This window comes from Erpetoichthys calabaricus, chromosome 10, assembly GCF_900747795.2.
Source record: "Erpetoichthys calabaricus chromosome 10, fErpCal1.3, whole genome shotgun sequence".
NCBI lineage: Eukaryota > Metazoa > Chordata > Cladistia > Polypteriformes > Polypteridae > Erpetoichthys > Erpetoichthys calabaricus.
The window spans coordinates 46,579,850-46,595,232 of NC_041403.2; the positions used below are offsets into that span (position 1 = coordinate 46,579,850).

A 15,383-nucleotide genomic window follows, 5' to 3' on the forward strand; every position below is an offset into this window, starting at 1 on the left:
TCCGAAAGCAAGGCTGAAATTGCTGTCACATACGAGATTCCTGATCAATAAATAAATAGTGTACGTGTCCTTATACAGTATGTTACACTCTGTATATGTTATTTGATTGACTGTTTTTTTTAATATGCATGTTTCTTTTTCATGGTATTGTTACTTTGTCACTATACTGAGGAGGTATGCAAGTAAAAGTTTCATTGTGCTCTGTACACAATAAACGTTACCTTGAATCTTAACTTGAAATTAATGATTTCTTTACATTTTACTAAGCAGAAGAAACATACATTTTCAACTGTTTTCAGCACTATTTTTTCCTTTTCTTATGATAGGAGCTCACTTCCCATAAAAAACAGGGCCCTGGTTTACTTAGTAAAATGGGGGAAACTGTGAAAGCCGTTGCTGCTTCTGTTAGAGGCATTAAGCAACGCCCTGAAGAATTTGTTGCAATGAATGACTACGTAGAATCCTTTGGTCAGAAAATTGGAATGATGGATAAAATCACACAGAGGATTATCAAAGAACAAAGGGGTAAAAATTCATTTTCTCTTGTATTTGAAAGTTAGCATCTCACTATACAAAATATGAGAATATGTTTTTGTTCCTAGAGCATGTTTCATTATTGCTTAAAGCATGAGCACATTTCTTGAAGCACATCCCTCTAAAATGTCTTTCTTCTCATAATATTTCAATCTATTACATTTTTTGAACATATTCTATCCTTTATGTGGCTGCGTGAGGGCAGAGCCCTTCCAACCAGCATTGGATTATGTCACAGACCTTTCTCGAATATAACAACTTTGTATCATTTCTTTACCTCACATTGTGCCATCTGGTTTTAGATGCATCCGTGTATGAAGTTACCTTCTTTATATGTGTTATGTTGCTTTCTGCTTGGCCCTTTTCTTCTTTCTCTGGGAAGTGTCCTGCTTATCTATAGTAGTAATATTGCTTTTAATTGCATGACTTACTGTAAGCTAGAAAGCAGTTGAATCCAAATCACAAATTCACTATTTGATCCTTAGCAATTTCATTTTATCTGTCAGTGAAGCTAAAAGTGGTGGTGAATTGCCTGTAAGGCATCCTGCTATAGTAAATTCTGGTAGACGTGTTACCTATGGATTTTGACCCGAAGTATCAAGGTTATCCAGGATATGTTCATTAGACTTACAGCTCTGAAAAGTCATTGTGCTTGTGCTGCAGCTGTACTATTATTTATTTAAATCCTAACGTGCAGCGGCATGGTTAGTGCTATTGTCTCTCAACTCCAGGAGTCTGGGTTTGATGCTGCTGCTTTGCATTTAAATAAACTGTGAATGAAAAAGTCAAACATGAACTAAAACCGCCCAAATTGTCATTAGATACAACTCCTGTTTCGTACCCAAAGACGTATTAAAAATATGCAGCAAACCCAATACCAAGGTGCATGTTGTATTGCATAAATTGTATGCCTGTGCTCAGTTTTTTTGCGGTGATAGGCTCCATCTACCTGCACCTTATAATTAGAGTAGCTGTGTTACACGCTTCACGTGGGATATTTTATAAGATAGTGGGCGTCAGTTATACTGGTGTTGGTTAATCGGATGTATCAAAAGTACTATGTAACTAATTACTTTTCAGAATGCAATATTTGTAGTTTTTTTTTAAAAACCAAGGGCTGATATTTTTGGCAGGCAATGTGGTATAGTGGTTTTGGACCTAGGATTTCAAACCCTGAGTTTGTGGGTTCAAATCTTGGTTTTCGCACTGTGTGACCTTGAACTAGTCAGTTCACCTGCCTGTCTAATCCTGGTTAAGGGTTCAATCAAATAATAAGTAATAGTAACATTGTTAGGTCATTGGTACTGCGTACCCTTGAACATGCTATGTACAATTGCTCATGAGTAAAACATCCCTACCATAGACCAATTTATACTTTTCTTAGTCTCCTGGCTTTTGTTGATGGTCACTGCAAAACAATATTACAGGAAAGTGTATTCTTCTGAATTGAAGCTGGTCAGCAGGAATAATGTCTATTTATTTTATTCACTCAGGAATTTCTTTTCATGTTTTTCATCAGTTATATGTAGTCCCCCTTTAAAATTTTGCAAAGGTAAATGTAGTATGGGGCAGACAAGCTCAAAGTAATCAGATACGCATGCGGAGGGTGGAGTGCGGGGCAGGTCCCCCATTCAAAGTCAGTAGAGCCAAATGTATGTTACAATGGAGTAGCTCATGGGAGATCTGTTAAATTTACACTCATGCCATTCGTCCCGGTTTGTCTTGGGTTGGAGGACACCAGTTCTGCCTCTTCTTCACACTCCCTTCCCTTTATACTTCTAGCGAAGCAACACCTACACCCAGAGCCACCCCACCTGCACCCTCACTGGAACTTTATCGCATGTTTGCTAACCATTGAGCTTTGCATTTCATTGAGCATTGCCAAACTTTCTCCTTCTACTTCACACCTGATTATACGTATAGCAAACATGAACATGTCTCTTTTTCCTTTCCAGGACACCGCTTCTTCTTCAGTTTTCTGTTTACCCTTTTGGCTAGTGCTATTTTTGACTTTGCCTCTGTTTCACTTCTGCTTCATCATTTCCATAAAACCTCCTCTGAGCACGACGCAGAACATATACGTTAGCATAGCATTAATAAGTATCAACAAATTAAAATAAAGATACATTGGCTAATTTTCTTTTTTCTATAACATCACCAAATTTCAATCCATTCAATCAAAGCGTTTTTTTTTATTTGGGTTATTTATGTTTCTATTGTAGGAGGGCTTTTTACCTCTAAATATTGATACATCGAAATTTCATTTCTTAACAGATCCCTGCTTACCTAGATGTTGCCCTCCTGTCAAATTTCAGCTTTTCAACTAAATAATGACTGGGTTGGTCAGTTAGTTTGTCTTAAATAGTGATAAAAGAAACTTCCCTTAAATTTTCAGTCATTGTAATGATATTGGAAAAATTTACTGCTGTCTATCTACTTGACCAAGCAAAGCATTTGAACCTAAAATAAAATTCTGTCTGCTCATTTATGTGTTTTTTAAACTGCAGAAATAATTCATATCATCAGTCAGATGACCAAAATTAAATTTTGACTCTTATTATTGTATAGTGGATACTGTACATTTCAAAATGTCATTCTGCACAAACCTTTTCATTGAATATCGTGTTGATTTCAATAGTTTAAAAATTAGATTAGCCAAAAAAATGTTACATTTTTACAGCACCCTTTAACTTGATTGAACACTATGACAGCACAATTTAAATAATAAATCTGAAATCATTATAGAGCAGAGAAGTAATTTTATGAGTGACAGTTATAATGACAACATCAAATTGTAGGCACTGTATTCCTTGTCAGTGCAGATAAGAGGGAGCAAATTGATGAATGAAGGAGCAGAACAAAAGGAGTTTGGGTGTGCAAAATGTCTTGTGGATGAGAGGAATATTTTAAAGTGGGTGATGAGATTGCATTGGGGTTTTAGCTTACAGATTCACAATGTCCACAAAAGTAGTCTTAACCAATGTACAATTGAATACTCCGTGACCTCGAGATCAAAACAAGATCATAAACTCAAGGGGCTCATCAGTCTAAAACATTGGCTGCCTGGAAATTATCATTCATATCATTCTCTTTTGCTGATGCCCCTCAGTACAATTATTGAAAGCATAGCAAAAGTGTCTGGATCAATGTTTTTATGTTATTTACTTGCAATTTCTGACAGGCTATGGTTTTTATGATGATTACCTGTCTTCAGATACTTGGCACATTGTAATAGGGTGACTGTAGTCCACGTGCACATTTTCAAAGGGTTAATAGAATACAGTCAGTGTACCGTACACCTGATTAAACCTCTGATATTTGCTAAAGTTTGGGGAGTGAGTTGGAGGATTAATTATCACCAGTCTCATACTCCATCTGCAACTTTTTTGCAGTATTCATATTTTGATATTGATATTTGATATTTTGTGTTTTGTTGTTTCAGCCAAAAAAACAAACGGTGTTTGCGTTATTATTTACAAGTCTATTTTATGAAAAATATATATCTATTGTAGAGATTAAATGAAGTACTGTATGTTTATGAGAACAGGCTGCTGAATGGTCACAGGAAAGGAAAAATTTTTGCTGCCTCCTCCCTGGTTATAGTAATGCATTGATCATCCAACATTCCCCAGTTGAGCTTCTGGCCATGTGCTGCCATCTGTCGGCAAAGATATCATGCAATGATATTAGTCCTCCTTGTTAGTTACTTTCATTTGCATAACAGAGTTAAGAAGCACATTTGTTTGATATATTCTCTAGCACTCATAGGTCTTTTGTATATCTAACTGTCCCAAATTAGTTAAATGGATTGAAATTCTTTAGCACAAATCTAAAAAGGAACTTTTGTATTGAGATCAAAAATTTAAAAGTATTAATCATCGTTCTGTATATTATCGTTCCATTGGTAACTGCACAGGAAACAATAAGTACAGAATGGACACAACCAAAATAAGCTCACAAATTGACACAGATATAATAAAACACACAAGGATACATTTTTTCTTCAACAGGAATGTAGCATATGTTCACTGAAGTTGCCATATGTCCTTTATGTATGTGTGTGTGTGTGTGTTTTATATATACTGTGTATATGAGTATGTGGTAAAGAAAATGGCAACAGAATATGGTGCAGAACTTGTCAGTCATTCTGTGATATTTCCAAAGATGGTGCTCCTGTGGGATAGTGTGGCTCCAGCATTTTCAAGTCTGATAATGAGAATGCTGACTTCCGGCTGGCATGGCATTTATATATGAATGGGCACTGGAAGGAGAAGGTCTTCTGGGATACTCTTGAATTGAAGTCATTATTTCTCTGTGGGCTCTTCCTCCATTCTCAAGCTAGAAGAAGAAGAGAAGTTAGTATGTGCGCTTCAGCATAAGCCGTCCTTGTTGTTTTCTTCTACCTGGAGCCTCCAACACACTCCTTCATCGCATGTACATGACAACATATACACAGACTTACTACCAATCAGAAATTTTACACACATATTTATTGAAATTTAGGCTGTCCAGTCCAGTGAATCACCTGAAATGGCACAAACATAAATGGTAAACTAACAGAGGTTAAAAAAATGTCCAGGATACCAAAAACTGAAAAATTACCTAAAAATTACCTATTACAAAAAGGTTTTTTCAGGGAACAAGTATAAATTAACAGCTGACAGCTTTTCTGCCACCATTGAAGTTAAACAAACCTTAAATGTTAATACAAACAATTCCTGCAGGCGTCCCAACTTTTGTTGAATGCTTACCCCTCCGTCTGTATAAAAGCTGTACTGGAAGAAAGTGTTGCTACAAAATTGGAAGCATTATTTGGAAAATATTGCTCTGTATGTGTATTACTATCAGATTGTCAAGAAAAAGGCAATTAACAATAGAAGACAGACAGATCATTATAACCCATAAAACTGTGGATGTTTCCTTTACAAAAATTGCAACAAAAGCCAAGATGTCAATGATTATGATTTTCTAACACCATCAAAGGAAGCCCGGAAATAAGAAACTCTGACAAAGATTTTATATATAAATGCATTTAGTTAGTGTGTGTGTGTGTGTGTTTAGAAAAAAAAATGTTGCAACAACTTGCCTATAGGCTAACCAAGTTTGTGAATGTGAAATATATAAAAAATGTATATGTGCGCTTGACTTTATATGCAGCATATATACTGAACTTCCCAACAATAGCAAAAATACAACAGCTGTTTCCACATAACACACTCATATACTATATAAAGTATTTTATGATAGAAATTAAAAGAAAACTGGAACAAGACCAATTAACACTGGGCTGTCAGTCTTTGACACATGCTAAATAATTACTTGTTGTTCTCATTTTTACTAGAATAAGGCAGCCTACCTTTGATAAAAACAATGAGCTTGACAATATTTCTTGAGTTTTAATACAGTATATACTCTTTTGTTTAGTTGGTTAGTCCTTAAATGACATTAACATGGTGTTTTTTCCTCTTTTTCTTATTTCTTGAGAACTTTAGAGTACTTAGAAGAAATGAAGGAGTGTGGGCCTGTGTATACACTGTGGTCAGCCTCTGAGGAAGAGCTGGTAGACATTCTCAAAGGAATGGCTGGATGTATTGACAACTGCTGTAAAGCTACAGAAGAACAAGTAGGGGATCTTTCTGAAGGTCTCCTTCCAGTGCTGCATGAGTATGTTCTCTGTGCCGAAACCTTAAAGGTATGCTTTTGCTTAATCTCTTTGACATACTTTTTGTTACTTTGTAAAGTTGCTCCGTCTGCATTGTTGTTCTGCAGTTTTTGTAAAATGAGTTACTATTTGACTATTTGAAAATTATTAGTACGATACTGACTGAAGATAGTGTAAAAAGAAAGACCTATTTAACATTTAAATTGTGGGGTGCTGTTACTCGTGTTTATTGATCTCTTTGTTTTTTTACATTAATAATGATGGTAATAAATTATATTTCTTATTTTCCCTTTTGTAAGGATCGCTAGCTATAGTTTTGTGGCGACAAAGTGTCTGCAACTGTTACTATTTATCTCTAAACCAGGGTGTAGATCCTGAGCCTTTTCCTTAAAGGATATGTTTTGCATTTTTCTGTTTTTTTTTTTTTCTCACAAATCTGGTGTTCATCAATTTGCCACAGGAGATTGTGTTTTTAAGTTAAACATTTTGTTATAAATGTTTAGAAATACCATGCATGTTCCTCCACTCTCAAATGGGATCTGCGGGCATCAGTGCAAATAAGAAAATAAAAAGCTATATAACTTACCAAGTACGACCATTTTTAAGCAAAGAACGTTCCTGAATGTTGATCTGTGTCTTGAGATTGCACATGTATTGTAAAACTGCGTGTCCACGTTGTTTTCAGAAAAATACATATGGATTTTAATGAGTTTTGGCCTTTTTAAAAGAAGACTGACTGTACTGTATCTACATTGTCTAGGTTTCTCCGCGGAAATCTTTTTCCTACTCTGGGATTTAATTTGTTGTAGCTTGTTTTGTTAGTGCTGCTTAGATTGATTTAACTACATGTGGCACACCTGGTGTTATGCCACCTATCCAGACATATTTTTCCCAAGCACAATTTCTAAAAATAGATTTCTATATACAGTAGACCCCCGCGAAGTCGCAGTTCAGAGTTCGTGGCCTCAGTCATTCGCGGATTTTTCCTTATAACCTATCAAATAATTGTTAGCGGAAACCGCAAATATCTTCTGCAATTTTTATGGCTTTTTTTGTGACAATACTGTACTGTAGAGAGAACATTAAGCAATTGTAGAGGAAAACACGGCTTGGGATGGTGAAAGTAGCCAATAGAATTTGAAACTGCAACTCCCAGCAGTCCCTGTAATGGCTCTGATTGGTCTTCTGCTGAGGGTGCTGGGGTTGTTGGGGTCAAAGGATGTCAGCGCGGCTTTTAAAAAGGGGGCCGGTGACCAAAAGTAAAAAAAAAAGTTTTTGTAATTTGTGTTTCAAGTTTCTCTCTGTCTACCTTCTGTTGGGTTACCTGTACTTATTCGTTTTGTCCTGGATCATTTCGTTTTCGGCGTCTGGATTGTCTGCCGTCTGCCTGTGTATATGAGGACTGTAAGTGGATTCATGGTCATCCTGCAAAGAAAGGAGTGCTCCTGAACCGTCCACCTGTCTTCATCATTTCGGGAACTAGCGGTAGGACTATCTATTTTCATCATTACATTTCATCCGTTGCCGTTTTTCATGAACGTTTTTCTTGAATTACTGTGTGATTTGTTTGTGCTTTGTTATATTTAATGCGTAATTGCCGTAAAGGGAACAGGGGTGGTATCGTTGTTTTCATTTATTTCATCCACCCATCCATTATCCAACCCGCTATATCCTAACTATAGGGCCACAGGGGTCTGCTGGAGCCAGTCCCAGCCAACACAGGGCGCAAGGCAGGAAACAAACCCCGGGCAGGGCGCTAGCCCACCGCAGGGCACTCACACACCCACACACCAAGCACACACTAGGGCCAATTTAGAATCGCCAGTGCACCTAACCTGCATGTCTTTGGACTGTGGGAGGAAACCAGAGTGCCCAGAGGAAACCCACGCAGACACGGGGAGAACATACAAACTCCATACAGGGAGGACCCGGGAAGTGAACCCGGGTCTCCTAACTGCGAGGCAGCAGCGCTACCCACTGCGCCACTGTGAGTGCATGCGGGTCGGGCCAAGGCTGGGTGTGTCCCTGGAATCTCCACCATAAAAATAAATAAATCGCTGTCTTCTCAATGGTGTAAATCTTAGTGGCACCGGACCGCTATAGCATTGTTCATTTCTCCTTGCTGTTGACTGACTGTAATGCATCTCCAGCTGAGTGTTCTTGTGTTTTTCGTTTTGTTCCTCTTAACCCTTAAACCACCACAACTGGCTATAGTCATTTCCCAGTGCCATTTGCGAGCACGCAGGAGCTGATCAGTCAGTGCCGTACATTTGTTGAGTAGCCAGCTCATGACCACTGCTAGCCCCTTGTGAGCAGGGGTGCTGAACGGACCCCTGGAAGACACGAACGCTCCTCAAAAAACCCTCTTAAAAAACGCTGATAGACTACTTTCACATTGCTTCCTTACTTGCTGGGCTTACTTGCGGCTGCTCTGTCTCGCGGTACTCATACTTAAAAGCCTGAACAGCACCTGTCCTTCTTGGCTGATTGCTTTGTTTCTCTCTCCTCCACCGGACATCCTCTGCTCCTGTTGGGGGTCCCGCTCCCGTTGTGCTCCCCTATTATGTTTGTCTATTCTTTAATCGAGAACTAACTGCATACTGAGCTCGTTTTACTTTGAAAGAGACATGTTTGTTTGAAGTGTTTGAATAACAACAACAGCAACATTAATTTATATAGCACATTTTCATACAAAAAGTAGCTCAAAGTAATGAAGAAAAGAAAAATAAAAGACAAAATAAGAAATTAAAGTAAGACAACATTAGTTAACATAGAAAAGGAGTAAGGTCCGATGGCCCGGTGGACAGAAAAAACAAAAAAAAAAAAAACTCCAGAAAGCTAGAGAAAAAAATAAAATCAGTAGGGGTTCCAGGCCACAAGACCGCCCAGTCCCCTCTGGGCATTCTACCTAACATAAATGAAATAGTCCTCTTTGTAGTTAGGGTTCTCACGGAGTCACTTGATGCTGATTGTCATACATACATACTGTCTGTACAATCTCCTGTGTTTCTGTGCAATTCTGTGACCCAAGTGTGACACCCTGCAGCACTGCAACCTCACTGTCTCTGGGATTGAGCCACTGCACTATAGCCTGCCAAGATCAGCGTTTATCTCTGTGTGTGTTTGCGTGCAGCCAGTTCAAGCACAGTTGGCTCGGCGATTTACTGAATTTCATCCATTGCGTCAGTTGCACCTTGCACATATTGTTCCAGTAGTTTTTAAAATAGTTTTTACAGTTCATTAGCAGTGTGTAAAATGATCAGTGTTGCAGTAATTGTGATGCTCTTTGCATGAAAAAAAGTGTTCCATTAAAATTTCACTTTTTCTTTGTGAATTGTGACGTTTACTTAAAAAGTGCAGCAAAAAAGTATTTGGCGTCCAGGGATGCATTAAACCGCAAGTATGTGGCAGTTAAAGAGTTAAAGTTCCAAGATGCCGTCGAAACGTCCTGCACCTTCTAAGGTTTCTGGCAATGAAAACGCACTTGCATGAATTACAGTACGTATAGCGGTAACATCGGTATTTTACATTCTAGCACTGCAGGAGACATAGCAGTACAGTGCTGTACAGTATGCAGGTTACCATTTACCTTTACATTCTTTATTTTTAGGTAATGTATTAAGCCGAGTTTGAAATTAAAGTGTTTTGGTGGAATATTTAGGGTTTAAACCAAGGGTTCCCAAACTTTTTTCAGCCGCAGACCCCTTTACCAAAAACTTTTAAAACCGTCGACCCCCTAATTACATGCAATGGTTTTTCATATCCGCACTTGCTTTGATATGTTCCATAAGACAATGAACAGACATGTTTGTGCTACATGTATTTCATGCATTCTTAAGTGTGACTCTTTTAATGACACATTTTACCTTTTCGTTCGCAAATTTGGTATGTAATGTGTTTTTTTAAATGATTTTACTTCTTAATTAGGTACCTATTGGAATCATAGATATTTTGAAGTAACAAACAAATAGCAGTAGTAAGGGGGTCTATTTTTGCTGTCGTTGACCCCCAAAATTTTTTATTGAAACTATCGACCCCTAGCAAGTTCAAATCGACCCCAGGGGGTCAATATCGACCACTTTGGGAACCCTTGGTTTAAACTATAAAAATAGGCATTTTTTTTAACATCCATAATTTGCAGTTTTTCACAATTCGCTGGTGCTCTTGGAATGTTATATATATATATATATATATATATATATATATATATATATATATATATATGTCTGTTTTTAGTGTAAGTTTTTCATAATAAAATTGACAAAAATTGCTAAATAAAAATTGTAAAAATTAGTTTGGTAAAAAGTGCAAATTGTCAAGACTTGTCAGGTTCAGCACTTGTATTGGTGAGCTCAGTGGTTTAACATCTGCCTTTATATATAACCCTAACCCTAGTTACATCACACATCAAACCTTAATGTCGTTTTTCTTTATCTACTGTGAAGTGTTTTGTTAGCTAAATAATAAGCTGACAGTGCATCATTAGCCTTATTTTAGTTTTAGTTTAACTTTGTTAGTTGCATGCAATAGTAGGCTAAGCTTTTATATCAGCATTCTTCAGCATTATAAGGTACATGTTGTTTTTTTATTATTATTTTGTGATCTTCCATTACAGTTAATGTTATATTTAGGATTTTCTGAATTCATAAGCCTGTGCATTTACAGGTAGTATCTATAATACAATCTCTGCTTGGTTTTGAGGTTATTAAGCACTGGCTTAGAGTAAGATTTTTCTCAGAATTTAGACAAATAAGTTGCCATTTTATGCCCATCCATGCAAACATTAATCCTCACTGCTACTCAGACTACTCTGAAAAGTGTATGTGGGTGAAAACACCCTGTTAACTTGGTAGGAGGTTGGAGGGGCTAATGTGCAATCTCCAGATGAACAATGATCAGGCACAAAACCAGTACCCTATATAAAGCAGCACTACCAGAATGCCCTACAATAGCCACTCACCTATGCGTTGTTCGGTTTTCTCGTAAAGTGACATTTTCATTGTTAATACTATTCGGTTCTCTTTTTCACCACCCTAATCTGCTTCAGACACCTATGTGGTTTTGTGATATTCTACTTCCTTATTCGCATGAAAATTCCAACCACAACGCTGGCACTGAGCAGAATATGCTCATAACCCAGGAAAAATAGTTAAAACAATCAGTGCTAAAATGTATTATTTATGATCTCATGAACATATCTCAAAAACACGGAAGGCATGTTTTCTGAAGTTGAAACGTTTGCCACTTGAAAGTGAATGTATATGGTACATTTTAAGGCTTTTTAAAAAGATGTTTTTACATGTTTACACTAATGCCCCTTAGATCCAAAACTGTAAAACCAGGCATGGTATTTTTTTTAAAAGTTCTATAAAATGCTTCACTTGAGAACACAATTTCCTGTGGCATATTTGTGTGTAATGTAAGACAGTGGAAAAGCTGACTTTAACTTGAAAAATACCAAACTTATCCTTTTATTATGACTTTTTTTTTGTTCTCAGCCTGCTGACTCCATCTGAATATGTTTTATAAAATATGGAGATATTAGGAGGATGTATGAATTTTATAACATGGGACTGCATTTACTCTCTGGCTTTTACTGTTCCTAGATTTATATGTGGTGTTAAAAGCAGGCACTGTTTAACATCAAGCACAGGTGTAAATAAAAAATTAGCCATCTCACTGCCGGACACATTGTTTTTTAGTCTCAGAATCTAGAACTGCAGATAAACAAGATCTCTGTTTATCAGTTCAACAGTTACAAAGTGCACCTTTTCACACAATAGGCCACACCTTTCCATTATGCTGGACATTTTAAAGCAGACATTAACACCACTTTTTGAACAACTTAATATCGTCAGTGTTTCTTAATGTAGTTTTCTTGTATCACATGTGTAATCCCTTCTTTATCACTCCATAATCACTAGCATTATGAGCTCTTATTTGTTTATCATCTCCACTTCTTCATTCAAACCTCTAAAAGTGACTGAGATGCATCCTGCTGTTACTGGTGTCTTCTTGTAGATCATACAATTGAAGAGGTTTTCTTTAGCGACATCTTTATGGCAAATATAGTTTTAACATAATTGAGAAGTTCAAATGGTACAGGTCAAGGTAATACACAAGGTACAAATTAAACTGAGAATACCAATAAAGTACACCAAACCGTGATACCGGTTACCAGAGTCTCTTACTGTGTACTCACAGAATTTAATGAGGACCAGGGAATCAAGTTTGCAATATTTTGTTTTTTGTTTTTTTCTTCATTTATTTTAATTGTAGAATGTGTTTTTGGTGTCATGTTGGGCTACATCTGAAGTTGTCAATAGTGGAAGATACATTTTCCACGGTTAACCTGTAAAGATTTGTATTTAAATTGAAAGATTCCATTCCTTTCTGTGAACTATCATGCTTTGATTTTGCTGGTAACTAATTTACTGGTTTGCATTTCACCATTTTAACAAGTTTTCAGTTTTCAGGCAGTATTGAGAAGAAGGGACAATATTCAGGCCGAATATGAATCCAAAAGCTATACGTTGGCCAACAAAAAGGCAGACAGGGATGTGGTAAGTTTGGATTTTTTTATTTATTTATTTTTTCTGCTGCTGTTATATTGACTTAATAATAATACTAATAATGCATCTTATTTATAGTGCATTTCCCTTGTTCAAAGCACTTTATAAGTAGTCCACCGGGAACAAAAGAAATAATAGCACAGAAAAAGATCAAATTCATAACACATGATGCAAACTATTATCACGTGTTAAGATCATAGTAATAGTTTAATATATGAAATGCAAAGTTCTGAATTAGAATCAGAAAAAGCACAAGCAGGAATAAAAATAATATAAAAACACATAAAAGGCTAGCAGGTGACCAAGAACAAAAAACATAACAACACTCAGGAATATCAACAAAGATATTAAATTACCCATAAGAATGACGGTCTATGTAAGAGGACTGAGTTCATAGTTCAGTCAGATCAGATCACAAGTGCATTTTCCTCTGGGATCTCATTTCTTATTATTTACTATATTATGCAGAAGTAAAATCTTCACTGGTACTGCAATACAGATATAATTTGCTGTTGTCACAACTTTTCTTTCCATAATGAAAATAAAAAGTAAGACAAGATGGGAAAAAAATAGAGTGAAGTTCCACCAGATGGCATCTTGAGCTAAGTTTTTTATAGAGGCATGTGAATGAAGAAAAAGAAAAAACTCTGAAAAGAACAAAACATCCAGCGACACAGTTGTGATTGTCTACATTTTACACATGCGATACTTCATTATCCGATTTTCAAATATAAATAAGGCTATGCAGTAGCCGAACATTGATGTAAAGCACAGTATACCATTAATTAGTAGTAGAAAATACTTACTGCACTGTGTGTTTTTAAATAGTAAATGAACTTGTCTTCTGCCAAACGGCTCCTGTGTGTTTTTATTTGTGTAGACTGTATAACCTTAGGAATTAGAACTGCCGTTCTGAAGGAATATAATATGCTAGTTAGCTGTGAATGTGAAGTAAACACTACAGATCTTTAGGTTCAGATCACAACTTTAGATCAGCTTGTGCTCTCGAGCAAGTCACTTCACCTAACTGTATGAATAGCTGTCTCTAGATGTGATGTTTTCATCACCTAGCTGCATTTAATCAAGTCTATAGAACAAGTGCCACAGCATTTAATGTTTGAGAGTTGTGTCCCATGAAAGTGGCCATCACAAAATATCGTTATCGCTCATTCTTTTGCTTTATGATGCAGTCTTACTTCTTAATTGGTATTTATCTTCATTAAAATCAAAACTAGCTACATTCCAGTAATTGGTGAGACTGTGTAAATAAAAATAACAAATGCACATATTTGTGCTAGTCACCATAGTCATAAGTATCCATACATTGGTTATTTGCATGGAATAAATCCATGCTTCTTAAATTGGGTTTTTATACAGAAAAATGCAGCCGTATTGCCTGTGGCAACCAGAGACCCTAAATTCGAAAGTGAATGAATGACTATTGGAAAAGAAACAAATTAGTAAGTAATGCAAACATTCATTAGTTAATCCATGTATTCCAGTTTAGGGCTACTGGCTCCAGCCTATTCCATCACTACTGGTTGTAAAGCAGAAACCAGTCCTAGGGTATGTGCTAGGGCATTGCAGGGCACAATCATACATACCCTCACACTTGCACATACTGGGCCAATTAAACTGACTGTGTGTTTGAGACTCTTGTGTTTTCTTAGACTGGTGAACAAAGGCTTATGCCTATAGTTATTTAGGTCAGAGGTTCTAACCTGAAGAGGCGTGATGGATTATAGCCCGCTAGGACCTTACTGAACTTCTCGGGAGCCACAAGAAGATTGGAAATAATGATCAAATAGCAGCAAAATACTCAAATCACTAGAAATTAAGTGCCAGCAGGGGTGTCGTATTTATTTTTTGGTGCAGATATCTTCATTAGTATTCAAAATATTTTACATACTGCTCACAATGACTGTTGGTCTGCTGAAATACCCTCTTCATTCGTTTAATGTATAGATTATTTCCATATGTAATTTAAAAGGATTACATTGACAACTGGCATTATACTGCCTTCTTGCATTTATCTAGGTTGCATAGTGTCCTGCAGCTACTAACCTGTAGTTTGAATGGGAACAGGCTACTCACAGTGACACAGCAAGTAAAAGAGAAAACATGCTAACATGCCACACTGCCATAAAAAAAATTTGTGTTTTACTGTGGTGCTAAAGACATGACAGTTTCATGCAGGAGATTCAACTCAATTTGTGCCACTGTTTCCACTCCACTCAGTTTTTATTTACACAATTTTATTCCACTTGCCCTCTCTGTTTGTCTGGGTCAAATTTAGCATTCAATTTTTTACCCACTTCAACTGAACCAATTTTCTTCAAACTTTGCATTCATGCTGATCTCCGGTGACAATGCAACATTTCCTCAGTTTTGACCTGGGATCTGTACGTCAAATTTATATTTCTCATTTGCTTATATTTTTTTGCGAATACAATATACAGTGCATCCAGAAAGTATTCACAGCGCATCACTTTTTCTACATTTTGTTATGTTACAACCTTATTCCAAAATGGATTAAATTCATTTTTTTCCTCAGAATTCTGCACACAACACCCCATAATGACAATGTGAAAAAAGTTTACTTGAGGTTTTTGCAA

The 15,383-nt window shown here is 36.6% G+C and overlaps 1 protein-coding gene across 2 annotated transcripts in view; it reads left to right on the top strand.

The window, feature by feature from the left end:
• Positions 1-15,383, top strand: part of snx7 (sorting nexin 7) — a 118,324-nt gene that overhangs the window by 19,640 nt on the left and 83,301 nt on the right. Inside the window, exons 5-7 of one of the 2 annotated variants that reach the window (XM_028811123.2) lie at positions 327-525; positions 6,027-6,226; positions 12,673-12,759. In XM_028811123.2, the coding sequence (XP_028666956.1) occupies positions 327-525; positions 6,027-6,226; positions 12,673-12,759 (486 nt within the window). The remainder of the gene's footprint in view (positions 1-326; positions 526-6,026; positions 6,227-12,672; positions 12,760-15,383) is intronic. The other variant, XM_051933201.1, reaches the window with a different exon arrangement.